General features: G+C 56.5%; 1 protein-coding gene and 1 pseudogene across 4 annotated transcripts; one reads left to right on the top strand and one right to left on the bottom strand.

The window, feature by feature from the left end:
* Nucleotides 1–974: 974 nt before the first annotated feature.
* PODN (podocan) lies at nucleotides 975–24872 on the bottom strand. Of its 4 annotated transcripts, XM_025394288.1 has the most exons (13): nucleotides 24280–24542; nucleotides 23066–23249; nucleotides 19404–19459; nucleotides 16143–16509; nucleotides 14695–14788; nucleotides 11679–11743; nucleotides 10379–10488; nucleotides 9010–9166; nucleotides 8678–8793; nucleotides 7461–8118; nucleotides 5616–5764; nucleotides 4295–4505; nucleotides 975–1968 (listed from the first exon to the last, which is right to left on the bottom strand). In XM_025394288.1, exons 2-12 carry the CDS (start codon nucleotides 23111–23113, stop codon nucleotides 4322–4324), a joined length of 2004 nt encoding a protein of 667 aa, XP_025250073.1. In that variant the 5' UTR covers nucleotides 23114–23249; nucleotides 24280–24542; the 3' UTR covers nucleotides 975–1968; nucleotides 4295–4321. The 4 variants fall into 4 exon arrangements, with proteins under 4 accessions (XP_025250073.1, XP_025250100.1, XP_025250093.1 ...); XM_025394315.1 differs by lacking the exon at nucleotides 23066–23249 and having other exon boundaries at nucleotides 24287–24588; XM_025394308.1 differs by lacking the exons at nucleotides 19404–19459; nucleotides 23066–23249; nucleotides 24280–24542 and adding an exon at nucleotides 24749–24872.
* LOC112632511 lies at nucleotides 12898–13238 on the top strand (annotated as a pseudogene).
* Nucleotides 24873–25280: the final 408 nt, after the last annotated feature.

Raw genomic sequence — 25280 nt, 5'->3', positions numbered from 1 at the left:
CTCCTGAACTCCTTCCGCCCTCCTCCCAGGGGCGGAGTCTGAGGAGTCTGGGAAGAGCGTGACCCCAGGACACCTCCTCCCACTGCAGGGCTGGGGGCTGTAGGCCTCCATGAGAGCATCCTTCCTTCACTGAGGCCTCCTCACCTGGGAGAGGTCAGATGTCATACAATGAGTCATTCCACCTTCATGCGGACAGGCTTACCAGCCCCTTCTCGGTGTCACATCTCTGAGACTCCTTGAGCAATCAAGTCTGTCCCAGCACAAGGCAGGAGTCTGCTCTTTAGTGGACTTGGTAGGCGCATCCTCACACACCTCCAGCAGCAGGGAGGTCACCACTTCCCGGGCATCTCAATCCACCGTGGGGCAGCTCTGCCCATCAGAGGTTCTTCTTAGCTCAGAGCTGGGTACCACCTCCCAGTGGCTTCCTCTCCCATTCCCAGCTCTGCCCGCCCCCTGGGGTGGGGAGCACACTGGGTGCATCTGTTAGCTCTTTCCTGGTAAGGTCTGCAGAGACCTGGGCCCCCACGTCAGCCCTGCTCCAGCTCCCAGGCCTGCCTCCAGTCCCCTGCTCTCCTCTAAGGGACAGAACCCACTGGTAATGCCCCCTCAGTGAAGGTGACCCGTGACCCTCCAGGTGAGCCCTTAATAGGCCCAAAGCCCAGGAGGTCCTTTGCTTGGATGCTCCACCTCTGGGAATGCACAGTGAGCTCATAGGCCGTGTGTGCTGGTTCAGGCCTCACCTACTATTCCCAAGTGGGCCATCTGCACACACCTCCAGGCCCCATCACCAGGGGCTATGCCCTCTTCTCCTGGGATGCCTGCCTGTGCAGCTACTCTGCGGGCCCCAAGAACTGAACTTTCCACTGATGCCTGCTGGTCTGGCCGGGGCGCTGAGGGGCTTGTATCCTGCCCCCTCCACCTGGCACCAGCCCAGCACCTGGCAGGAAGCACGCACAGACATAGCCACAGGCTGTAGGGATAGGGATAATGCTTTTATATTAGTTTTTCTATAACAAGAAAAATCAGCTTTGAGATTTTTATCATTTTTTTCCTTAGAAAAGAATAAAAAATAAAGGCATCCGGAACTTCCCCCACGGGCCTGAAGAATAAAGGTGTCTCCTAGGTGCAGCTGGGCCCTTCCTCCCCGGCTCAGCCCAGCCCCATCGCCTCTGCTTCACTCCTGCTCCAAGGCCCCAGCAGCACCCAAGGGGCTCTCCCATCCTGCCTCCGCTGGGCTTACCCATTGGAAAAGTGCCTGTGTCCTGCCAGGGCATGGCAGGGAAGGACTCTTAGCAGAGTGACTGCCCAGCACCTGGAGGAGCAGGATGGGCCAGGCCAGGCCAGCAGTCCTGAAGGCTCCTGTCCCCAAAGGGTGCGAAAGGAATAAAAGCCAGCTCTTGTGAGTTCCAGAGGGTGGCAGGCACCTGGCCACAGAGCACGGAGATACCCTTGTGTCTTCTCCAGGGAACGGACGGACAGATGGACAGGGCAGACGGCGAGCTGCTGTGGCTGATTCTGGCTGGGGCAAGAGCTGTCTGTGGCATAGGCTTTGGAGGGCTGTTTGCATGTGACTTGTGCATGTGTGTGTGCGTGGTGTGTACACACACATACACATGTCAGCAGGGGGAGGGAGTGGGTGCCTGTGTGTGCTAGGGCAGGGGCAGACCCTTCCCTGCATGATTCAGAGGGTGTGGCAGTGGTAGTGGGTGTGTGGCAGAGACTGTGGTGGTTTGGAGGGCAGTGTGTAACGGGCTGTGTGTGGCTGAGCTGGGTGTGTGAGGGTGTGACGTGTGTGCACGTGTCTGGTCGTGGGACATGCTGCGGGAAGGGGTGGGGATATGAGACTGTGTCAGCCTGTGTCATGTGGGATGCCCGTGTGTCCACCGGGTGTGTCTGTGTGAGCACGGCCGAGTAGGGGGCTCAGCACACCGGCACGTGCTGCAGAAAGGAGTCCGGCGGTTCATCGTCCTGCAGAACAAGTAAGAGAGTCAGGGGCTAGCTCAGGGCAAACCCGCCACCCCAAGCAGCCTGAGGGGGGCCTGCTGTGGGAGCCCTGCTGGAGGGGCTTTGGACAGGCCAGGCTACTGTGAGGAGGGAGGGAGCGTGGGCCCTGGGAGCCCAAAACCAGTGGGGCGTTCATGCCACAAGGCCCTTGGGTCCCACCAGCCACTCCCCGGGGCCTCTCCCAGAGCCCCACTCAATGGACCTGAGATGGGGCAGATTCTCACCCACCGCAGGACTCCACAGCCCCTCTCATGAGGGCTGTGGTGTCCTCACTGAATGGCCCGTCATCTTGTCGCCAACCCCAACTCTGTGTGAGGACAATGCCTCAGAGAACGGCTCCACCTTCATACTCCCGGGCTCTGGGAGCTGAGGAAGGTGACCCCCAAGCTCAGCCTCTTGCCAGTCCCTCCACACGTATGGATACCCACCCCTGTGTACACTCTTCTCTCGCCATCAACTTGCGCCCCTCTCCCGGCTCCCTCTGTCACCCACCCAAGTGGCCCTCAACAGCCCCCTCTGGTTCCTCTTTGCCCCAGGCCCTACTTCAGTCAACACTCAACAGTGGCCCAGCAGCCCCTCCCACAGCTACGCCCTGGCCCTGTGACCCCCAGCCTGGCTCACTCGTCACCACCTCTCCTCTCTCCTCAGACCACACCATCGTTCCTGGCTCCTCTCCAACATCCTTCTCTGAGTCCCTGCCCACCAGCCCTCCTGTCTGCACCTCCTTCCTTACCCAGCCTGAGCCCGGGACCCACGCCTGCAGCCAGCCTCCAGCCAACACACTCCCTTGTTCCTTGCCCTCCTGTCCTGAACTCTTGGCTGAAAACCCAGCTGTGGGTGGATCCACCTGTCCGTCTTCTCCATACCTGTGGTCTACGGAGCACCTCCCTGCTGCACAGAGAAAACGGAAGACTGGAGGCATCCGGCTGACATGGCTTCACATCCGGCCACCAAGCTACCAACCTACCTGTGACAGCAGCCACCCTGCCCTCTGTCCCTCCTGCTAAAGCCAGCAACTTCTATCATTCCCACGGGGGCCCTCACAGTCAGCTCTTTCCTACATCAGTAACTCCCCCTCCAGGCCAGTCTCTTCCCACCAGCACCCAAGCCGGCCCCTTCCGTTAAGAGGATGCGTGTGGAAGATGCATGTGTGCATTGGGGCATCTTCCCAGAGTCCCTTACACAGGTCTTCCCTCGAGAGGCCTTTGCTTCCTGTGAGGCTCAGAAAATGAGCGCTTCCTGAACCTCACACCCCATTCCCACCTCTGCCCTCTCTCATCTCTCACAGCCAAACTTCTCAAAAGGCTTGTCTGCAGTGCCTGGACCCACTTCCTTTCCAGCCACTCTCCTCACCCCAGCTTCCCCTGTGGCTACAAAGTCACAGACAACCTCCAGCTGGAAAAATCCAGTGGGCACTCCACAATGCTCAGCCCCCTCAACCCCTCAGCAGCACTGACACAGCCAAGACCCCCACTTCTAGACAGGCCTGTGCATGCACACATCATGTGTACGTGTGGGCATGCAGGTGTGTACGTAAGGGCCTGCGTGTGTGGGTACGTATGGGTGTTTTGTGTGCATGTACTCACATGCATGTACACATGTGTGTGCAAGTATGTACATAGTCTAGGCCTGCAAGTATGTCATGGAGTACAAGCGTGTATGTGTGTCTGTGTGCATGAGTGTGGTGTGTGTATTCTGCCTGTGCATGGTTTGTGGATGTGTGTACATGTTGAGACGTGCGTGCACATGAATGTATGTGTGTTGGTGCATCCGTGTGCATTTGTGTGCATGTGCACATGTGCACTGTGTTACATACATGTGCAAATGCCCTCTGGCCATGGCAGTCTGGGGTTTTCCTACCTCTTTTCCTAACTTCTCTGTCTCAGTCTTCTCTCCCACGTTGCCTGCCCGCCTCACTCACTCTTTCACGGCAAGCTTCCCCAGCTCCCTGCAGCTTCAGTGATTGTTTCAAGGCTGACAATGCCTGGAGCCCTCTCTCCAGACCAGACCTCACTCCTGAGCCCAGACCCACATGTTCAGTGCCCCCCGGGCACTCCCGTGACAGCACCCACACCCTGGGTGAGAATCTTCTGGAAGGTGTGGGCCTCCCGTAGGCTTCAATCTTTCACTCAGGGCCTGGTACATCCCAAGTGCTCTTATAAATTTGCTAAATGGGCAGACGAAGCAGAGGCCGGAGGGTGAAGAATGGACGGAAAGACCCCTATATCGGGATCAGGAAGGGGAAAGAGCAGTGAGCAGAAGTGTGTGCTGCCCCACACAGGCCACATACCTAGGTCACATCTGGGTCACCTTGTCACTATCTTGTTTCCTCTTCCTCTTCCTCCTCCTCCTCTTCCTCCTCCTCCTTTTCCTTCCCCAAGCGGCCACGGTCCTTGAAAACGTCACCAAACTCAAAGTTGCCTTCAATGTCCAAGACCTGCAGGTGCTTCAGCCTCCGGAAGGCGCTGTCCACCACGGAGCCCACAGCCAGCTTGTTAAACCTGTGGGAGCGTCAAGGTGGAGTCAGTGCCAGGAGCCCAGCCCCCAAGGAACCCTCCCTTCCCCCAACTGGCCTCTCCAGAAGGTAACAGGGGAGAGAACGGCCCTCCTGGAAAGTGGTGCAGCAAGCGGGAAAGGCCAGGGCCTGAGAGTGTGGTGCATGATGGAAGGTACAGGCTGGTCAGGGCAGCCGCAGCTTGGGGTGGGACTGGCACTGGGCCAGTCTCTGCAAAGTGAGGGGTCTCTCTCTGCACACAGTCTCACTGTTATTTTGGAAGCCACATCTTTGGGAGCTGTCTCTATGCCATCCCTGGCATTAACCCCAAGGCCTGAGGCTCCTGGGCTGCGGTAGCCAGGGGTCACCACAGTGCCTGATGTGGAGTGGCACACAGGCAAGGCCAGCGCTGAGCCGGGCCAGGGCCACACTCAGGTGTGGGAAGGTGGAGGCTGTGGCTCTGATCTCAGGCTCCTCACTCTCTGTGCTTCAGCTCCCCTGCAGATGCCTGAGGCACATGTCAAGCCATCCTGATGTCATCAAGCCCTGGGCCTTCTGGGCAACTGAGCTCCTGGGAGCACACATTGCTCTTCTCTGCCCTGTCTCCTTCTCTCTGATTTGGGGGCAGGGATTATGGGAAGTGCTGGGAAGAACCATCCTGGCTCTGCTGGATGGAAGCCCCTCATATCCTCAGGGAGCTGCATCCCCTGAATCATTCCAAATCTCCATCTCTTAGCCCCAGAACCCAGGGAGGACCTGAACATCTATCCCTGAGTGTGAGGCCCGGGCCTAGCCTGGATGACTGCAGACACAGCAGTCACCTGAGCTCTCAGGGCCTCAGCGCTCTCAGCTGCAAACCAGGAAGACGCTGTCCGGCATCCTTTCTGCCACAGTAACATTCACAACACCCATGAGCACTGGTTTCTAACGTTTCCAAAGCCCTTTGACAAACCTAGGAACCACATCAGGCCTGGCCAGACTGTCCCCACCCTTGAGAGCTGAGCCGTGGTTACACAGTCAGCAGTGGAGCCAAGCTGTTCCCACGTGCATCAGCTGTCCCGCTGGAGCTGGGGCAGACCCCACGGGGGTGTGTACAGGGCCTCGAGTGGCCTCCTACCTGAGAAAGATCCCCTTGAGGTTGGGTGTGGAGTCGAAGGCATTGGCGGGCACCGCACTAATCTTGTTGTTCTGCAGGTATAGGTACTCAAGTGACTCGGGGAGCCCCTCGGGGATCTCTGTGAGCTGATTCCCGGCGATGTCCAGCAGCTGCAGGGGCGACCAAGGGAGTCAGGGACTCCCACCTGTGCAAAGCACTTAACAACTTACAAAACTCCCACCAAGTCCCCAGCCTATCTAAATCTAACAACAACCCTGTGTGGAGGAGGGGGTGTCTATAACTATCCCCACTTACCAGATTGGGAAATAGAGGCTCAGAGAGGTTCAGTGATCTTTCCAAGATCACATAACCCGTAAAAGGCTGTAGCCGGGTGTGCCTGACTCCAAACCAGTATTCTAATTGATGAATGTCCTACCCAGCTTCTTGTGCCTTCCCACATAAACTCACAGCCAAGACGTTTGGGTGTCACAGTCCTACCTCCTGACACACTTGTCATTCCCATTAGACTTTGTCATTCCCAAAGATCTCAAATGGGCAGAGCCCAGGGCTCCTCCAGACTCTGAATCTCGCCCCACTGGCCCTGGATGGGGCCGTGGCAGGTGCTCGGGTGGGACTGCTCATTTATGGACCTCAGGGGCCACATGTACAGAGGCCAGGAGTAAGGGCGTAAGACCCACAGTGACCCCAGCACAACAGCCAGGCCCCAGGCCGTTCTCCGATCATCACATGCCTGGCATCCAGGGGAGGACAGTCAGGGAAGTGGGTTCCCACAGGGAGCTGCTGAAGCCACTGGGCGGCCCCTAACCTGGAAGCACCCCACCTTCCCGCCCAGGTTCTCTGATGAGTTTCCTTTTTTTTTTTTTTAAATTTGAGACAGGGTCTCGCTCTGTCGTCCAGGATTGAGTGCAGTAGTGCGATCATAGCTCACTGCCAGCTCTATTTTCCCTAGGCTCAAGTGATCCTCCCACCTCAGGGTAACTGGGAATACAGGTGCATGCCACTGCACTGGGCTAAATTTTTTTTTAATTTATTTTTTTGTGGAGACCAGGTCTCACTATGTTGCCCGGGCAGGCCTTGAACTCCTGGGCTCAAGTGATCCTCCTGCCTCAGCCTCTCTAACTGCTGAGATTCAGGCATGAGCCAGCGTACAGAGTGGATTTCTCTTTCACTCACACTGGTTGAGTTGGGGGTTTTGTTACCAAAGTGAACTATGTGCCCAGGCATCCCTGCCTAATTCTGACCATGTGGTCACAGCAGCCACATCAACTGGCCAGCCCCAGAAAGCATGAGTAGATCCCCACCTCCAGCCCTCTGCAGACTGGTGAGGTGGGCCCACAGCTCAAGCTGGCCCCTCTACCGCCCATCCCAAGGCCCAGACTTCTCCAAACACCTACTCCTGTGCCTGCAAAGGGGTGAGCTTGACTCTCCCATACATACCACCTAAACTGGCCCCTGGTCCCCCTGAGCCTGGGGCCCCTACCTGCAGCCATGACCTTCCTTGCCTCCACAGCCCTTCTCAAACCTGTATCTGCAGGTGGTGAGCTCAGCTTGTCCATACCAGCTGTACTCTGCCCCTCACTCTTGTACCTGCAGGTGGGCTGGGCTCACCCTAGCACGCCAGCCACACCCTCTGCCTGACCCACCTCCTGCCTCCCCTAAGGCCTAGCTTCGCCCTAGCCAGCATCCCCACAGATACCTGAAGGTGAATGAGCTCAGTCTGGCCATACCAGAGGAACCTCCCTTACCACCCAGCCCTTCTCCTCACCCTTCAGACAGGTGGGCTCAGGGCAGCCATCCCAGTACCCCCCTCCATGGACATGGCCCAGCCTCCTCCCTTCCGCTTACCTGCAGATGGGCAAGGTCCACCCAGGCGCGGGGGCCCAGGGCCCGGCTGCGCAGTCGGTTGCTGGTGAGGTACAGCTCACGCAGCTGGGCCATGCCCGCCAGTGCCCCTCGTGCCAGGGCAGCCAGCTCATTGCGCTTGACCTTCAGCACATGGACATTTCGAGGCAGCCCAGGTGGCAGCGTGTGCAGCCGGTTGCCCGACAGGTCCAGCGAGCGCAGCAGGCGCAGCTTGCGGAAGGCGTCGCGGTGCACCTGCGGGCTGGTGATGCGGTTGTAGCTGAGGTTGAGCTCCTCCAGGAAGTAGGTGGTGGCAAAGTCTTCGCGGCCGATGCCTGTGATCTGGTTGTGCAGGATCATGAGGGTGCGCACGCGGCGAGGCAGGCCACTGGGCACGCGCTCCAGCGCGTTGTTGTATAGGTGCACCGTGTGCAGCCGTTTGAGGCCCTGGAAGGCCCGCGGGTGGATGCCCTGCGCCTGCAGCTGGTTGCTGTGCAGCAGCAGGTACTCCAGGCTGCGGATGGGGGTCAGCACATCCGCGTCCACGCTCCGGATTGCGTTCTTCTCCAAGTGCAGCAGCACCAGGCTGCGCGGCAGCCCAGCTGGGACCCGAGACAGGTTGTTGCTGGACAGATCCAGGTACTCCAGGCTGGAGAGCTTCCTGGGGCAGGGAGGGAATTAAGACGGTTGGCAGGAGCCCACATTGTGCTCGTTTCCACCATGATTCCCAAGAGAAGCGGCTGGGGAATTGCCACTAGCTCCTCCCAGCTCTGCCGCTCACTGACTGTGGGCCCTCAGTCCTCGCTCCTCGGGTTGACTCAATGATATTCTGGTGTAGGAAGGATCCGGCATTTTCTGACACACAGGAGCTTACTTGAAGACCACTGTTTAACCTTTTGATAGCCTTTTATGGCTACCTTGATCCCTTATAAAAATGAAAATGTATTTGCCTTCAACAAGAATGCCCAAGTCTATATTTCGTACCAAGAAGCCAGCCTCTGCCAATGCTTCTTTATCTCACTGGAATCTCGGAAGGCCTTACTTCTGCATAGTTCTTGTTCCCAGGGACAGAAATGTCAACAGAGGCACAAGGCTTAAAGTTCCTTCTCCAGGGAAGGTGGGCAGGGGACGTGTGTGAGGGGCTGGGCTGGGTGGTTGGCCCTGAAGGAGCTTCCCGGGCCCCGTGGTCATGCCAAGGACCTGGCGAGACAAGGACTCACCAGAAGGTCTCGTTGTCCAGACCCTCGTCAGTCAGGTAGTTGTTCTGCAGGTACAGCTCGCGCAGGCTGCTCAGCTCGCTGAAGGCCCCTGGGGGAATCTTCTCCAGCTTGTTGTTCTAGGGGATGAAGGGAAGGGAGGAGAGTGTGAGGAGGACTGAGGGCAAGGTCAGGGCCTCAGGATGAGGTGTGGAGAGGAGTCTGGGAAGCCACCAGGAAGGGACCCATGTGGGCACCTGTGCCCATGTGGGCCTGAGCTCTTCCGCTGCAGGCCCCCGCCCCAGTGCCCTGGCTGTGGGGTCTGCTGTGCCCCTCCTTACTTCTCCCCTGCCCACCTTGAGGTGCAGCTTGTACAGGGCAGGCGGCAGGTGCTTGGGTACGTGGCGCAGGAAGTTGCTGGACAGGATGAGGACCTCGACGTTGCTGGAGCCATTGAACATGTTGTCTGGCAGCCCGGCGTCCGCCAGCTTGTTGTTGTGCAGGTACACAGACCTGCAGGTCGAGGCACAGGTCCTCACCCACCTGGCCTCCCTGGACCCTGTGCCAGCTCACCTGGTGAGCCTCCAAACCCTTGCCCAGGCTGCTCTCCTTCCATCCAAACTCAAGGGTAGAGAGTCAGAAGCACCTCAGATGTTGCCTACACAGCCGACGGAACCAAGGACCAGAAGGGGGTCGTGCCCCACCACAAGTGGTCCCATAAGCTAGTGGGAGAAATAGGATTTCCTGACCCCTGGCAGAGGCTCCCCCACACCTTTCAAGGTCTCAGTCGACCCCTGACCCTTTCAGCCCTGGAGTCCTTGACTGACTTGCGGTCCATTCCTCCCTGCCTGTCAACCCCACGCAGCCTGGCTCTGAGTTCCTAGGACTTCCTAAACACAGGGCCTATCTCTGCCTGCCTCTTTGGCCCTAGTGCCAGCACAGGGTCTGTCTCAGAGGAGGTGACCCTCATCCATTCAGCAAATATATAGTGAATATATTATGTAATATAATATAGTAAATATAGATATATACATATTTGAGGTATATAAATAAATATATATACGAGATGCCAGAGCTGTTCTAGACTGAGGGCATAACAGTGGACACGACCAATGAGACAGACCCTGCCTTCGTGGAGCCAACATACTAGAAGGAGGGAAGACAAGGAACAAGGGTCATCTGTGACAGACACAGCTCAGTTTTGCTGTGTGGCCTCTTGCACCTCCATCTGTGGGATGGGGCCATGCACAGTGGCCCTGGGGTCCTCAGACAGATGGAGAGAGTCAGTGAGACGGCAGATGCAGGGACGGAAGGGCACTGGGGTTGTCCAACCCCCAAACTGTCCTGGGGGCGGCTCCCCAGCAGCCCCCCACCCCGCCCACACCACCCTGCTCTCTCGCACACCTATGCCGCAGGGTGGTCGCTCCTCCCAATGCAGCTCAGCGAAGGGCAGTGCTGCCTGTTGAAAGATGCTCCCCTCCTCCCAGGGCTGGGAAAGTGGGGACATCCTCACTGGTTCCCCACAATTCCTGTAGACCACACTCTCTGTCCTCGCCTCCTGGCCCAAGTTGTCCTCCTCTGTTAGGGCCCCTGGGTGTCCCTTCACCACAGCCCTGAGCACAGGGCCTCCTTCCAGGCCTGTCTCTGTCTCACACAGGATGGCAGCCTCCACCTCAGCCCCTCCCCTTGCCCCAGCCCAAGCCCAGACCACCCCCGACCTCTGACCTCAAGTTTGGCTTCTGGCCAAAGGTGAGCCCATAGATCTTGGTGAGATAGTTGGCAGCAAAGTCCACACTGATCAGGGCATTTGGCAGGAAGCGGGGTGCCAAGGTCAGCTGGGAAGGGAAGAGTTGGGGCCGAAATAGCAATGGAGGAGCAGAGGCCAGCTGTGGGTCCCGCTGTCTGCTCACCACCGGGTCCCCTTCACTGTGTCTCCCTGCAACCAGGCCATCTTTCTCAAATTGAAACCTGTCCCACCCCCTGCAGAAACAAAACCCAAACCTCTCTGGATCTCCTCAGCACTCAGCTTGGCATTCAAGGCCCTCAGGACTTGTCCCCTGCCCTGCCCGTCCTCCTGGGTTCATCCCAAGTAGATAAGAGGTAGAGGCGGGTGTGACTTTTATACCTGATCTTAGCCAAAAGGCCGAGAAGCGATGGGTGTGACTTTAAGGTTGCTCTGGCTGCTCCAAGAATGGGGGGCAAATGAGGAGGCAAGCGTCCAGGTGAGGGATGGGGGCCAGTGCAGTAAGAGCTGAGGACCTCAATGGGACTAGACATGGTGAGGAAGCTCAGGGCCCAGAGGCACCATTTGTGGCTTGGACCAGTGGGGTCGTAGGTGGCTGGAGATGCCCCTTACAAAGCTGGGAAGACAGAGGAGGACTGGGTCTGGGGACTATGGGCGGGAAGCTGTAGCTTCCTTCCACTGGACGTCTAGGGGAAATGTCAAGGAGGCAGGCAGATCTCTGAGTCTCAAGTCCAAGGAGTAGAAAGGGTTGGAGACAGCCACTGGACATGGCCATGATGCAGATGGGAGACGGAGTCTGGGAGGGCACAGGTAACCTCCAGAGAGTGGAGAGAGAGGAGGGGCTGGGACAGCGCTCTGGAGCATACCAAATATTTGGAACAAGAATACCTTTGTGCCTTCACTCATGACGTTCCTTGTACTGCAGTGCCGCCCTACCCTGGGGCCCCTGCCTAGAATCCTATTACCCTCCATGCCCCCGCTCAAATGCCATCTCCTCCAGGAAGCCCTCCAGGTATGACTTCCCCAGTGGGGACAAGCTCTTCCCCCTCTACACTCCTGTGGGCCTTGGCTTCTGTTTTCATGACCTGACACACTCTGATGCCCTGAGTTATAGGCATGGGGTCCGTGTCTTCCCCACCTCCAACCCGGGGCCATGTCTGAGCAGCAACAGGGACCCAGCAGCCAGTCCAGAAAGGCCCTGGTGAAAGTTCATGGAACTCAGGGAAGACAGTGCCTGGAGGACAGGGCAGCATACCCCCCACCCTGCCTCGAGCCCCTCACCTTGTTATTGGCCAAGTACAGGTAATTGAGGTTGGTCAGATGCTCAAACGCCTTCTCTGGGAGCCCTTCAAAGGACAGGCATCGGTCAGAGCCCTGGATGAAGGAGACGCTACAGGGAAGCATAGCAAGCACCCACCCTCCTCCACCAGCCGCCTGCCAGGACTGGGGAGGCAGAGGCAGCTCAGATCCCCTCCCAAGCAGTTGGCGGGGCCCGCCCAGCCCTATTCTTTCTCCTTGCTCACATGAGCCCAGGCTCAGAGGAGCAGGCAGTTACTGTCTACTGAGGGACTGACTCCTCACTCTGAGCGGGGATGAGCCCTGAGAGGTCAGGCCAGCGGCAGAGCACCCAGCCTGACCCTTTTCTGCCAGGAAGAAGTGCTCCCCTCTGGGAGAGCCCCAGAAGGTCAGAGCCCCGTCCACAGGCAGGTGGGCTGGGCCGGGAATGGCTCCACACAGGGTGGGGCTGCGGCTCTGGGCCTCCTCACCACCTGGCTCACCCCAGCTCCATCTGGCAGATGAGTCAGGACTCGGCTGCTGCCGGGAGCCCTGCCAGGCTGGCCTCTGACCCTCGTTTCCTGGCTCCAAGACCCCCAGATGCTGGACCTCACCCACTATCTAACAAGAGGGAACAGTTACATAAACTGGCATGTCTCTCCACGGAACACCCTGCTGCCGCTGTGTAAGATGATGGTCAACGAGAGGCTTTAGCAACCCGAGAGAGGCGGCCGAGCTGACGGCTAAGAGACACAGAGCAGGCTGTGATATCATAGCATGTGTTCAGCCACGAGTTTAAAACACAAAGGAAAAAAGACCACCAGACTGTGGTGATGGCTGCCCCACTAACTACAACTCAGCCAATTGTACCTTTGAATTGGGTAAATCTTATGGTATATAAATGATACTTCAAGAAAGCTGCCTTTTAAAAAATGGAAACAAATACACCAAAATGTCGATAGTAGTTAATTCCAAGTGGCAAAATTAGGAGAAATTTTCTCTTTCCATTTTGTTTTACAAAGTTTCTATCCCAATCAGATGTTATTTTCATGATCAGGAAAAACAAAATCGTTTTAAAATATGAGGACTCTACAACTCTTGGGTCCTAAAGGCCCTCGGAACCGAAGAACCTGCGACAAGGTTCCAGAAGCTCAGCTTCTCTGAAGCCTCTCTCCTGTGCATCCCCCAGGTCTTAGAAACACCCGCCTGGGGCGCACAGGAGGGATCAGAAGCTGGTTGGCGTGTAAGAGGTTTTCTCACTCTAGGGAGATTCTTCAAGCAATCACTATGTCAACAGACACAGAGGTTTCCCAGTTTTCACATAATGAAGATCAGGGATCCAAACTTCTTCAGAAAGCTAGAGGCACCATGTGTCCCATTGGAATGGCAGACTTTGCAGCCATTGTTGCATAAGGATTACACAAACTGAAGAGCAGGGGAAATATGAAAATGTCCCTTCATCTGATCCACATGCATGTGGCAGCCCAAGGCTTTGTTGTAGGAGCCATGACTGTTGGTATGGGCTAGTCCATGTATCAGGAATTCTGGGCAAATCCTAAGCTTTAGAAGGAGAGAGACTCTCTTGGTCTTGTTGGAGGAGCTTGTTTTAGTTAGACAGCTTTTTTCTTTCTTTTTTTTTTTTTTGAGATGGAGTCTTGCTTTTATTGCCCAGACTGGAGTGCAACAGCAAGATCTCAGCTCACTGCACCCTCCACCTCCCGGGTTCAAATGATTTTCCTGCCTCAGCCTCCTGAGTAGCTCGGAGGCTGCTGAGTAAGCACCCGTCAGCACGCCAGGATAATTTTTTGTATTTTTAATAGAAACAGGGTTTCACCATGTTGGCCAGGCTGGTCTCGACCTCCTGACCTCAGGTGTTCCACCTGCCTTGGCCTCCCAAAGTGCTGGGATTACAGGCGTGAGCCACCACACCTGGCCTAGTTAGACATCTTGAAACACATCACCTGAATGCACTTGATGATGTCCACTTTCTTAAACTGTTCAGATGAAATTAGTTGTAAAGAAGACAGGGACGTCTAGGGGAAATGTCAAGGAGGCAGGCAGACCTTTGAGTCTCAAGTGCAAGGAGTAGAAAGGGTTGGAGACACAAGGATGGGAGGGCACCGGGGTTGTCCAGGCCAACCCTGACGTATTCCCAGTTTGCTACAGAATCTCATGTTTTGGATGTTATATAAGGGTCCTATTTTCCCCAGTTAATTTACCTTTTTTCTATCTGTCTTGTGGACTGGCTGGCTCTTTTAGAACTCTGTCCAAAAGTGCATGGAATATAACTTGTAAAGCCTCCCACAACTGATATTACCTATGTGTGTGTTTAAACCAAATTTAGAAAGCTTGCGATAGAATTGCACAGTAATAATATTTATTAAAGAATCACAATTGTAAACATGAAAATAACTTATGGATTCTAGTTTAGTTCTTTTGTAATTGCAGAATTATATTTTTGCTGCTGTTGTATTAGAATCATTTTGAAATGTCATCTTGAAATAGAATCATGTATTTTAACTCATGCAAAGGTAAGTGAACACTTTAAAAATGTGTGTGTTGCTTATTTTCTCCTTAAGAATTATAAACATTTAACTAAACAAATGACTTGTAATGGAATTGATGAATGACTTATGAGCATGCTGGTTTGGCCAGACAGTATACACAAACTTTCATGTACACAATGTTATTACACTTGTGACATTCTCTTGTCTAACCGGAATTTACATTCCATGGTGATAACATGGTATATGTATTGTTATTAAAGTAAGTGACTATGTCAAAAAAAAGAAGAAGAAGAATAAGAAAAATACCATGTGGTATTCAGGCAAGAAGAGGGAGCCCCTTGCCCGTGTGGAGCTGGTTCTCATGCAGCCCCACTGCTAGCCCGGCCCGGGCCTGCTCTCTTCCATCCACACCCCAAGAGCCACAGGGCCAAGCTCTCCCCCGGGCACCCAGCATTGTTCAGGCCCCCAAGGCCCCACTTGGTGTCCCTGGCCCTGGGCTCTGGGCGGCCCCTCACCTCGGGAAGTCAGGCGGTTGTTCTGCAGGTTCAGCGTCTCCAGCCGGTGCAGCCGGGAGAGCTCCTCAGGGTAGATCTTTTCCAGCTGGTTGTTCTGGGGGGTAGGGGGTTGCGAGGAGGCAGCATCAGCCCAGTGGGGTGTGCCCTGGACTCCATTCGTCACCCGTAGCTCCAGTCCTAGAATCCAGTCCACCTGCTGGGTGCCTCCCTTGGAATTCTCCCCCATGGCAGCAGACCCCCAGTGCCAGCTCTGGGCCAGGTCTGGATATGCGCTCTGGGGCACAGCAGTGACCACAACAGTTGTGTGGGTCCTGCCTTCAGGGAGCCCACACATGGACATCTATGGGCAGTTCAAACTCGACATGCTATCTCCTCCAGACCTGCTCCTGGAGCCTTCCCACCTCGTGACAGGCAGCCACAGTTGCTCCCCAAGCCAGAAACCACTTTTCCTTCCCCTCCTTGGCCCTGCAGTCCCCTTTCCCCTTGGAACACATGGAAAGCTGGGGCAGGTACCACCTCCTCCAGAAGCCTTCCTGGATTGGGTTGGGGCTGGATTAGGAGGCTGCTCTGGGCCCTGCACACAGTCCTTCCATTTCCATCTGGTGTCTCTATCTGTTTAAGTCTCTGCCTCGCCCACTGACTGTAAGCACCCAAAGGTCAGGGAACGCCGAGCCCTGCCTCCATGCCCAGCCCCCACACAGGACCACAGGCCCAGTGCAGGCGCTTGAGAGAGCTGGTGTGTGGATGAAAGAGCAAAGAAAGCGACAGTAAGAGCTGTGCTCAGCATGCCCTTTCTCTCAGTGGCTGCCCTGGCCTTGGGCTACCACGGCCGCCAGCTCAGACCCACCAGTGTGGATGACGGAAGGCAAGTCACTCTCCCGCAGCGGGCCTGATCGCCTCTGGGAATGGGTGCCACAGCCCCTCCATCTCCCAAGGGCTGCTGGGCCACACAAGGCGAGGATGGGTGCGCCTGCACTCCAGGGTGCTCCCGGTCTGGACACTGTGTCCCACCTCTCAAGGTTCCAAATTCTAGCCTGCCCCTTGGCTGGAGACAGCACTCCATCCTAGGAGGCCCCACAGTATTCTGTCAGGTCTACATTGCTCTGGGGTTTCCTGGCCTTGTAACGGTGGCTGTGCATTCAGAGGGTCAGCTGCTAGGCAGGTCTGCGTCCATTTTCAGACAGAGCCTGGCTCCACTTGGCCCAGCCCGGACGCTAAGTGAGCAAAGGGGGTTTTATTGTACTAACACAGTGCTCCGTGACTGGGACATCAGGAGGGGTGTCACCTGGTGCAGCCAGGGCCCCAGGAATCTGACCCTGTGGTTGGGAGTGGAGAGCCGCACATATTGGAGGTTCTGGTGAACAGGTTGCTGGGAACGTCGGGGTTCTGGGATGGGAGCCAAGGGTGTGTGGGCAGCCCCGTGACCACGGGTGCAACGCGGACCTCACCTGCAGAGACAGGTGGCTGGTGTGTTCAGGCAGGTCCCCCGGGAACTCACGCAGGTCGATGCCACCACAGTCCACGACGCCCTCCTGGGAACAGGCACAGTCTCGGGGACAGCTGATTGCGGCTGGGCCAGGCCCAGGCTCCTCAGGGCTCAGGACCAGCACGGGCTCCTCCTCCGCAAATTCGTTCTCTTCAGGGCTCAGGCTGTGGCCGCCGCTTCGACCAAATCCTGGGGCTCTCATGGCAAGCACAGGTCCCAGGTGCAGCTGTGGCGGCAGCAACAGCAGGAGCAGCAGCGCCCGGCTCTGGGCCATGGTGCCTGCAGGGGGTGCCGAGTCAGATGCGCCTGGGCGCCAGGGCTGACGGAACCTGTGAGATACAGTGGACACAATTGGGGCCCTTGAAAGTCATGACGGGGCCCTCCCGAGCACAAAGCAGGGCCCACTCTGGACCGTCCTCAGAGCCGCACCTGCCCAACCCCCACCAGGCTGCCCTCCAGAGGCCGGAGACCAGGTAAAGCCCTGTCCTCTGGCAGGTCTGCAAAACCTTCTGCAGCCTTCATTCAGCAGGCTTGACCCTAAGGAGTCTGTACCCCTATTTCCTAGAAGGGGAAGCTGAGACACGAGCTGGACTGTGCTGAGCCCTTGCTATCCTGGCACTGGTGGTGTGGGAAGACCCCGTGCCTCCTCCAGCAGCCACAGGCCATGGTGAGCCAGCACCGGCAAGGTGCGTCCCGGCTCTCCAGCTTGCCATTCTCAGGTCTTCCTGACTTGGTCCTGACTCTCTTCCAACTGTCCCCTTAACTGCCCCCAGTTCTACAGGACTATGGGATAGCTCCTCCCTCCAGGCCTTTGCACATGCTGTTCCTTCTGCCTAGAGTGCCCTTCCTCTCTCTTGTGCAATCAGCATTTTCTTTTCTAGGAACCAACTTCAGTGCTATGAACATGGGAAGAGGAGGAGCAGCAGGACACTGCGATGCCCTGGGGCTCCCCGTGACTGCATTCACCCAGAGCTTAGCATTAGTTGGGTTGGGTTTTGAATAGCAAAGGTGTCTTCTTCCCACAGAGAGCTGTGAGCAACTCTCTGTGTCTGGACATAGGTCAAGCCCAGAGCCCGGCACAGAGAAAACATCAGTAACTACAGCTGCTGCTGCCCTCATGGCCTCCCAAGTCCTATTCCTGATGTGTATCCTCTCAGCTGCCCTCACCAGGGCTTGATGTGCTCAGTGACCACTGCCACCTGCCAGAGACCACTCCCAGGCATGGCCCCCGGGTCCAGCAAGGACGGGGTACAGGGGATGATCTCAGGCCCACAGAGGAAGGTGCTGGAAGATGTCATTGTCCCAGCAGTCCCGTGGCGTAGGCTTGGCTCTTGGTGGGTTCCTGGGTTCTCTTTACAGGGACTCAGACATCTCTGGGCTGTGATAAGACATGCTGGTAGCTCAGGTTCACTGACTCTCAGGTCCCACAAATCCCAGTTTGAGTCCCACCTCTGACTTGCTGAGCCTCAGTTTCCTTGTCTGTACAATGCAGATAATACATCTAAACACACAGCTTCTGTGGAATAAGATAAGACACAAAGCACCTGGCTTTTAGGTGATGAGGTGATAAGGTGATGCTATTAGGTGATGAGGAGCTGCTGTCACCACTGCAGCAATCACGCATAGGAACATGTGGCACTAAGTGAGCAGCAGGGACAGCGGCAAGGACCTGCTGGGGATGCCTCCAGCACGAGGGACATTCACTCCTGAGCTGAGTGGCCACAAGTCCTGGCTCAGGCTGAGCCTCTCTCCCCACCACCAGATCAGAAACCATCACCATAAAGCAGCTAGAAGGGTCTGGCAAGACCCTGGGCCTAAGAGGGTTTTGTAAACGGGGAGCTTGACAATGATGTTAATGTCTGGAGCTAGTGGCCACAGCTGCAACCTTGGCTCTGGCCTCAGCTCTGGCTCTTACGTGACTATAATTGTCTAAACCTCAGCTTTCTCCCCCATCCTTGGGTATGATAACAGCACTGTCCTTGTGGGAAGACCGTGAGGGGTCAGTGAAATGCATGTACTGCACATAGTAAGTGCTCAATAAATGTTAGCTTTTCCTGCCACTCACTAATTGTCTGTTCCATACGCATGGTCTGCACCCCTGCCACACCACTGCTCACTCCAGAATCCTCTGCTCCTGCTCCTTTTCCTTCCCTTGTCTAGATCTTGTAGATCTTGCTGGGCTTTTTTTTAAGACAAGACCTCACTCTGTCACCTACGCTGGAGTGCAGTGGTGCAATCATAGCTCACTGTAACCTGAGCTCCTGGGCTGAAATGATCCTCCAGCCGCAGCCTCTCAAGCAACTGGGACTACAGGGGTATACCACCATGCCAGCCAAATTTTTTAATTTTATGTAGAGATGGGGTCTCTCTATGTTGCCGAGGTGGTCTCAAACTCATGACCTCAAGTGATCCTCCCAAAATGCTGAGATTACAGGCAGGAGTCACTTCGCCTGGCCCTTCGTGTGTGCTTTCTGACCCAATCCCAGGCCCACCTCCTCCCAGAAGATGTTGCAGACATTGTAGCTGCCTCTGAGTTCCTGCTGCCCTGTGGTGGCCATGGGATTTCAGATACCACTTTGCCTCACTTGGTGGCTCAGCCAGTTATCTGAAGTAAGGGCCCATTGTGCCTGGGCCTGTACTGGGCACTGGGACACAGGTGAGGTGGAAAAGATCCTTGTCCTCCATCTGGAGGGGGCAGCAGACCCTAGTACCAACAACCACTCCCCACCCAGACTGGGGGTGGGCGGGGCGGCATAAAAGGGGTCCCAAGGAGTAGGAGGTCCTAGAGGAGACAGGAGGGGTGGCAGCCAGGCTTACTTGACCCTACAGATCCACATGGTTTATGGAGACTCAGGTCTCAGCCACTGGCCCAGCAAAGAACCAGGGAGCCCGGCACACCTGCAGCTTCCAGGCTCCAGGGATCAGTCGGTAGCAGCGAGTGGCACCCACAGCAGACCAGCCCTATGCTGGCTCCGCCACACCCCTGCTGCCCCTGCCCCCTGCCCCAACACCGGTCTACAGACCATCATTCCCGCAGCACATTATAAACTCCATAGCCAGCTCAACAGCCGGCAGCCCCTTGCCCATCTGACCCCACTGCAGTCTGGTGTTCTGAGAGCGGGAGTGTGGGCACAGGCCCAGGCCCCAAATTCAATCAGGGCAGAAGGCCAAGGAGAAGAATCCAGGGGAAGGAACTCTGGTCTCACATATCCTGTGCACGCACCAGGCAGGCTGTTCTGCCTCCTCGCCTTCTGTTTGGTGTCTGTAAAAATCTGTAAACTGTATCCATAAAAATATTGAATTTATATTAACATTGTGCACCATACTGAAAATGTTATCATCACCACTTTACAACTCAGGGAGCTGAGGCCCAGTGGGGTCAGCCAGTGAACAGCTGTTAAGTGGCAAAGCTGAGCTCCCAGCCCACATCACATCAACAATGCTACGCTGCTCTCCCCTAGGCCAAGCATGATGGGGAGCAGGGGACCCAGACAGAAGACTCAGCGTGGCTTCTGCCCTTCAGAGAGCCACAGCTGCACCGGCCACTCCATTAGCCACTGGCCACACGTGGCTACTGGGTACTTGAAATGTGGCTGCCCCACATAGAGATGCAAGTGTAAAATGTGGTGTCCGTGGATTTCAAAGACGTAGTACAAAAAATAATGTAGGATGCCTCATTAATATGAATGACATCAAATCCCATTTATTGTTATATTGATTACATGATAATATTTTGAACAGGTGAAATAAATGTTACCAGTTTCATTTTACTTTTTAAAATGTGGCTTCTGGCTAGACAAGGTGGATCATGCCTGAAATCCCAGCACTTTGGGAGGCTGAGACAGGTAGATCACTTGAGCCCAGGAGTTTGAGACCAGCCTGGGCAAGATGGTGAAACCTCGTCTCTCCAAAAAATACAAAAAATTAGCCAGGTGAGGTGGCATGCACCTGTAGTCTCAGCTACTCAGGAGGCTGAGGCAGGAAGATCACCTGAGCCCAGGAGGTTGAGGCTGCAGTGAGCCGTGATCACACCCCTGCACTCTAGCTTGGGTACCAGAGTGAGACCCTGTCTCAAAAAAGAAAAAAAAAATGGCCCCTCTAGAAAATGTTGCATTGCATATGTGACTTGCATTTATGGCTCACATTATATTTCTATTGGACAGTGCTGGTCTGCAGCTTTATGCATAAGCTGAGTATTATAATCCCATTCTAAGGGATGACTACCAGGCAAAAGGGAAAGGGTCATACAAGCAAGGGGGTCGGTGTGTGCAAAGGCCCAGAGGCAAGACAGTTCACACTCATGAGACTGCTATTTCATTTAATTCTCACAAGTAGCTCCCAACTCCATTTCTTAGACTAGTAAACAGAGGCTCGGAGCAGTAAAGTGACTCATCCAGGCTTACACAGCAGTCAGAGTTGGAACCCATGCCCTTCTGTCTCTAAAGCTCTCCACATGAGAAACACTCACGGCTGGCTGAGCTGCCCCTCTGTCCAGGGGTCTGAGTTCTTCCTCACCAGGTGGACTTGAAACTCCTGGAGACCAGGGAGCTCCCCTGCTCTTCCCCACACACCTCCCACACGGCTGGGTACACAGAAGGGGCCTTAGGGGGCTTATCTTGCTCCATTCTTAGAAGAGCAAGGCTGGGTACAAATTAGCCAAGTGCCTGTGGGGTGTCTGGTGGGGGATAGGGACTGGGAGTGATACAAACAGGCACAGTTGCCACAACAAGCCCAGGCCACGAAGGAGAGATGTGAAGGCCAGGTTAGGGAGTGTGAGCCTTATCATTGGAAGATGAGGACCACTGAAGGGCAGGAGCGTGACACAGGGTGGACGTGAGGCTGTGCAATTGGGATGGGTGAGGGCTAAGGGGGCCTGACCCTGGCAGAGAGAGAGGTGCTGGACTGCAGGAATGGAGGGAGAGGTAGGAAGGACAGACAGGGCATGGAGAGTGGTCCCTCCAGCTTGGCCAGCCACTCTCAGGGCTGTGAGGTCCTGGGCAGGTCCAGCCCTACTAGCTGTGTGACCTTGGCCATACCACTGACCCATCTGCATCTACATTTTCCTACTTGTAGTTTTTTGTTGTTGTTGTTTTGTTTTGAGACAGAGTCTCACTCTGTTACCCAGGCTGGACTGCAGTAGCACAATCACAGCTAACGCAGCCTTGGGCTCCTGGGCTCAAGTGATCCTCCCACCTCAGCCTTCCGAGTAGCTGAAATTACAGGCATGTGCCACCACACCTGGCACCTGGCTAATTTTTTATTTTTAGAAATGGGGTCTCACTAGGTTGCCCAGGCTGTTCTTGAACTTCTGGCCTCCTGCCTCGGCCTCCCAAAGTGCTGGGATTACAGGTGTGAGCCACTGTACCCCGCCTTGCTCTTCTAAGAATGGAGCAAGATAAGCCCCCTAAGGCCCCTTCTGTGTACCCAGCCGTGTGGGAGGTGTGTGGGGAAGAGCAGGGGAGCTCCCTGGTCTCCAGGAGTTTCAAGTCCACCTGGTGAGGAAGAACTCAGACCCCTGGACAGAGGGGCAGCTCAGCCAGCCGTGAGTGTTTCTCATGTGGAGAACTTTAGAGACAGAAGGGCATGGGTTCCAATTCTGACTGCTGTGTAAGCCTGGATGAGTCACTTTACTGCTCCGAGCCTCTGTTTACTAGTCTAAGAAATGGAGTTGGGAGCTACTTGTGAGAATTAAATGAAATAGCAGGCTCAGCCTGTCACCCCTGGCACCAAGTAGGTGTGACATAGCAGGGGTTACTGTTACTGAGAAAGTAAGCAGGACCCACCGTCTCCTCCAACCCCCACCAGGGAACCAAACCTCAAGGCCCAAAGTGTGAGGTTAAGGTAGGACTAGAAGAAGGAAGGGAAAGGGAGACCCAAATCAAGAGGCGGATCCTCAGCCCCCAGCACTACCTTCCTTCTATACTCAAATTCCATACAAATCGACTGCCCACCTGCTCGGTGCTGGGCCCCAAACAGCTGCATCTTATTGACTCTAATAGAAATCCTGGGACAACATGTTTGTCTTCCCATTCTGCAGATTTGGAGCTCAAGCAAAAAGGGCTGGCATTGTTGCCCATCCCTAAAAAGCTCCTGCTCAAATGCCCCTGCTCAGGGAAGCCTCTCCTGCCCCCTTGGCTGGGTTAGGGTGTTTCTGGGTGCTTCCACAGCAATCTTGGCCAGCTTTATTAGACAGGCTTGGGGAGCCTGTCTCCCCAAGCCTGGAGTGGATGCTGGGGAAATGTTTGCTGAATGAATGACTTTGTGAAAGGCAGAGTTGGAAAAGATCTTGAGATCTGCAATATGATCTGCTCTGACTCCCCCAGTTTGCAAATTAGTGTGTGAAAGCCAAGGCCAAGAGTCAAATGTGGGTCTTCTGACTCCTGCCCAGAGGCTTGAGTTGGCCTTGAAGACTGAGCAGGAGTTCTCCAAGTGGACAAAGTGGGAGAAACAGCCCTCTAGGCAGAGGCAGGGTGTGATCAAAAGGCAGGGGTGGGGCTAGAGGAGAGGGATGTGTGTTTAAGGAAGGGTCAACAGGGTGGGAGGCCTAGGTGGCCAAGGGCCTCCACAACCATGCTAGTGTTGGTGACAGGGACTCATTAAGGGTTCCAAGCAGGACACGATCAGCACTTTCATGTATGACTACACCAAGCCTAAAAGTGCCACCATTAGTAATCCCTTACCCTAGACTCAGGCAGAAGAGATAAAGTGTGCGCTCACAGATGACACGAAACACAGTCGTGTGACTCTGACACTTCTTAACTTGCACTCGAGGCTAGAGTAGACTGGGTCCTGGGCCCTAAGAGTGGACATGAGGGAGCAGAACCCCCAGACCAGTCCCCACGGGTCTTTCCCAGGGCAGTCCCCAGGCTCTTCTGAGTGACCTACCTCGGAATGCTGTGCACCTGCAGACCAGCCAGCCTCCTTGCTCACCATGAGCCCTCCTGCCTCACCGCTGCCTTCTCACTGTGGAAGGTTTCTATACAAAGGAGGGATAGGGGACGGGACCACCCAGGGGCTCTCCCGGTTCACACCAGTGGCGCCTCTTGGAGCGGAGCAGACCACAGCTTCCCTGGCCAGCCGGTAATCGAAGGGCAGACAGGTCAGTAATTCACTCCAAGCGCTGGGGGCGCATCCTCCGCGCCTCCCGGACCAGGTCAGTCAGTGCCGCGCGCACCCGGGCCAGGGTGCTCGCCTCTTGCTGCCGCGCCTGCTCCTCTCCAGAAGGCTGCGGCTCCCTCTCCTAACCCCAGCCCCCGAGGCTGCCAGGAGCCTCGCCGCCCCGCCACCACCTCCTCTTCCACCTGACGGCACGTCAGGTATTCCAACGCCACGATCTCATCCCCCGCCCCAGGCCGGGCTGTGGCTCGGGGACCTGGAACCTGGGGCTTCCGCTGCATTCGCAGAAAGGCGCGGACCTCGCTCCTAGCGCTCCACGGATCCCTACCCCCTCCTCCGTCCAGTTGTACCGGCTGGGAAGCAGCCGAGTAGACAGACAGACGGACTCCAGGCCGCCAGTGGTTGGCACTAAGCTGTGGCGGCACAGTGGCCGGGGAAGCCGAGCCCCGGAGGGGACCCACCCGGCGGCCGACGCGCCCTGGGGCCAGATCTCTGCCCCTCTGCGGGCCTCAGTTTCTCTATCTGTAAAGAGGTGGAGGTTGGACTCGCTAGGGGGCCTGATGAGTCAACGTGGAAAGACGCGGGCTACTCCGGGCCCAGGCTCTCCTGACAGGGGTCCCCGCCCCTACACAGTTCCACCTGCCCCCCACATTCCCTGTCGCCCGCCGGAGTCCTCCCACTCCAGCCCCCGCCCCCATCCGCCCTCAGATTCTTTCCAGATGTGCAAAGCGGGAGGGGCCTGGGGACGGGGACCTGCCTCTGCTCAGAGAGGATAAGGCCCCTGCCTGGGTCCTGACTGCGCAGGGGTCGCACTCAGAGGAGGAAATCTCCCGCCGTGCCCTCAGTGCAGGGTCCTACAGAGGGGGTGAGATGCGGCGGCTCCGCCCCAGGCAGCTGCTGGAGCCATCTGGAGAGGCGGGGAAGTCTGAGTGCGCTGCCCGGGCTCAGCCCCCGGCCCCCCGGCCCACCCTGGCCGCCAGCGCCCTGTACCTGCTGCGCCCCGGCGCCGAGCCGCGCCCAGCCGGCCGAACGCGCTCCCCCAGTCTCAGCTGCGCTCCGCGGGCTCGGGCTCCTTCCATTCAAGTCAAGCAGGGCGCTCCGCGACGCAAGTTTTGTTGTGGGTTTTCTCCTCCCCGCCTCTCTCCCGCCCCCCTCCCCCACTCCCCACCCCCCCCCGCGAGCATCTGCTGGACGCCGGCCTCCTTCGGACACAGGCGTAGGGTCCCCCCAGGCGCGGGCAGGAGAAGGCCTGCCCCCTACCCGCGCGGGACTTGGCCTGGCCCCACTTTGCGGGGAGGCAGAGCAGTCTCACCGACCCCTCTTAGCCCCGGCCGCCGCACCACGCCCCCTGAACCCCCACCCGGGAGACCGGGAAGGCGGGCTGTCTAGTCCACGACGCTTCCTAGTTCCCAGCCTTCCGCACTGGAACTGGACCCCCTTTAGGCCCCACACCTGAAAGGAGGGCTGGGAAGAGGGGTCCTTCGAGCCAGTGCCTCTGAGCTGTATCTGCCTCATTACAGAGGATGTTGCAACCGCTCCAGGCACGAGTACCTTTCCGTTCACTCTCCCACCCTGGGGTCCTGGGCCGTGGCTAATGGGGCCGTCAGCCAAGACCCTGCTGGGCCTCTTCCCGGAAAAGTTCCCCACGCTCCACCCCACCCTCCACTCCCATCCCTGTTGGCCCTGGGCCCACAGCCTGGTGAGCCTTGAAGAATGGTAAACTGGGCCGGAGTCGGGGGCATGCAGATCCCAGTCACAGAGAAACAGGGCGGGTGAACAGTGAGACCTCACGCCACCATATTGCTCCCAGGAGCTGCAAATGTTTCCAAGTAAAGGAGCATTAACTACTACCAGCTGAAGCAACACTGTTTGGCGCCAGGGGCTTCGGCGGTGGAACAGGCAATGGGGCTGGGCTTAGGTGGTACTTGGCACCTCCACTGTGTAGCAAGCCTCTTCCCCTTACCTGCTCTGGCCTGTGGGCAGG

Source organism: Theropithecus gelada, chromosome 1 (genome assembly GCF_003255815.1).
Source record: "Theropithecus gelada isolate Dixy chromosome 1, Tgel_1.0, whole genome shotgun sequence".
NCBI classification, from domain to species: domain Eukaryota; kingdom Metazoa; phylum Chordata; class Mammalia; order Primates; family Cercopithecidae; genus Theropithecus; species Theropithecus gelada.
This window is presented reverse-complemented; position numbering and strand designations above follow the sequence as displayed.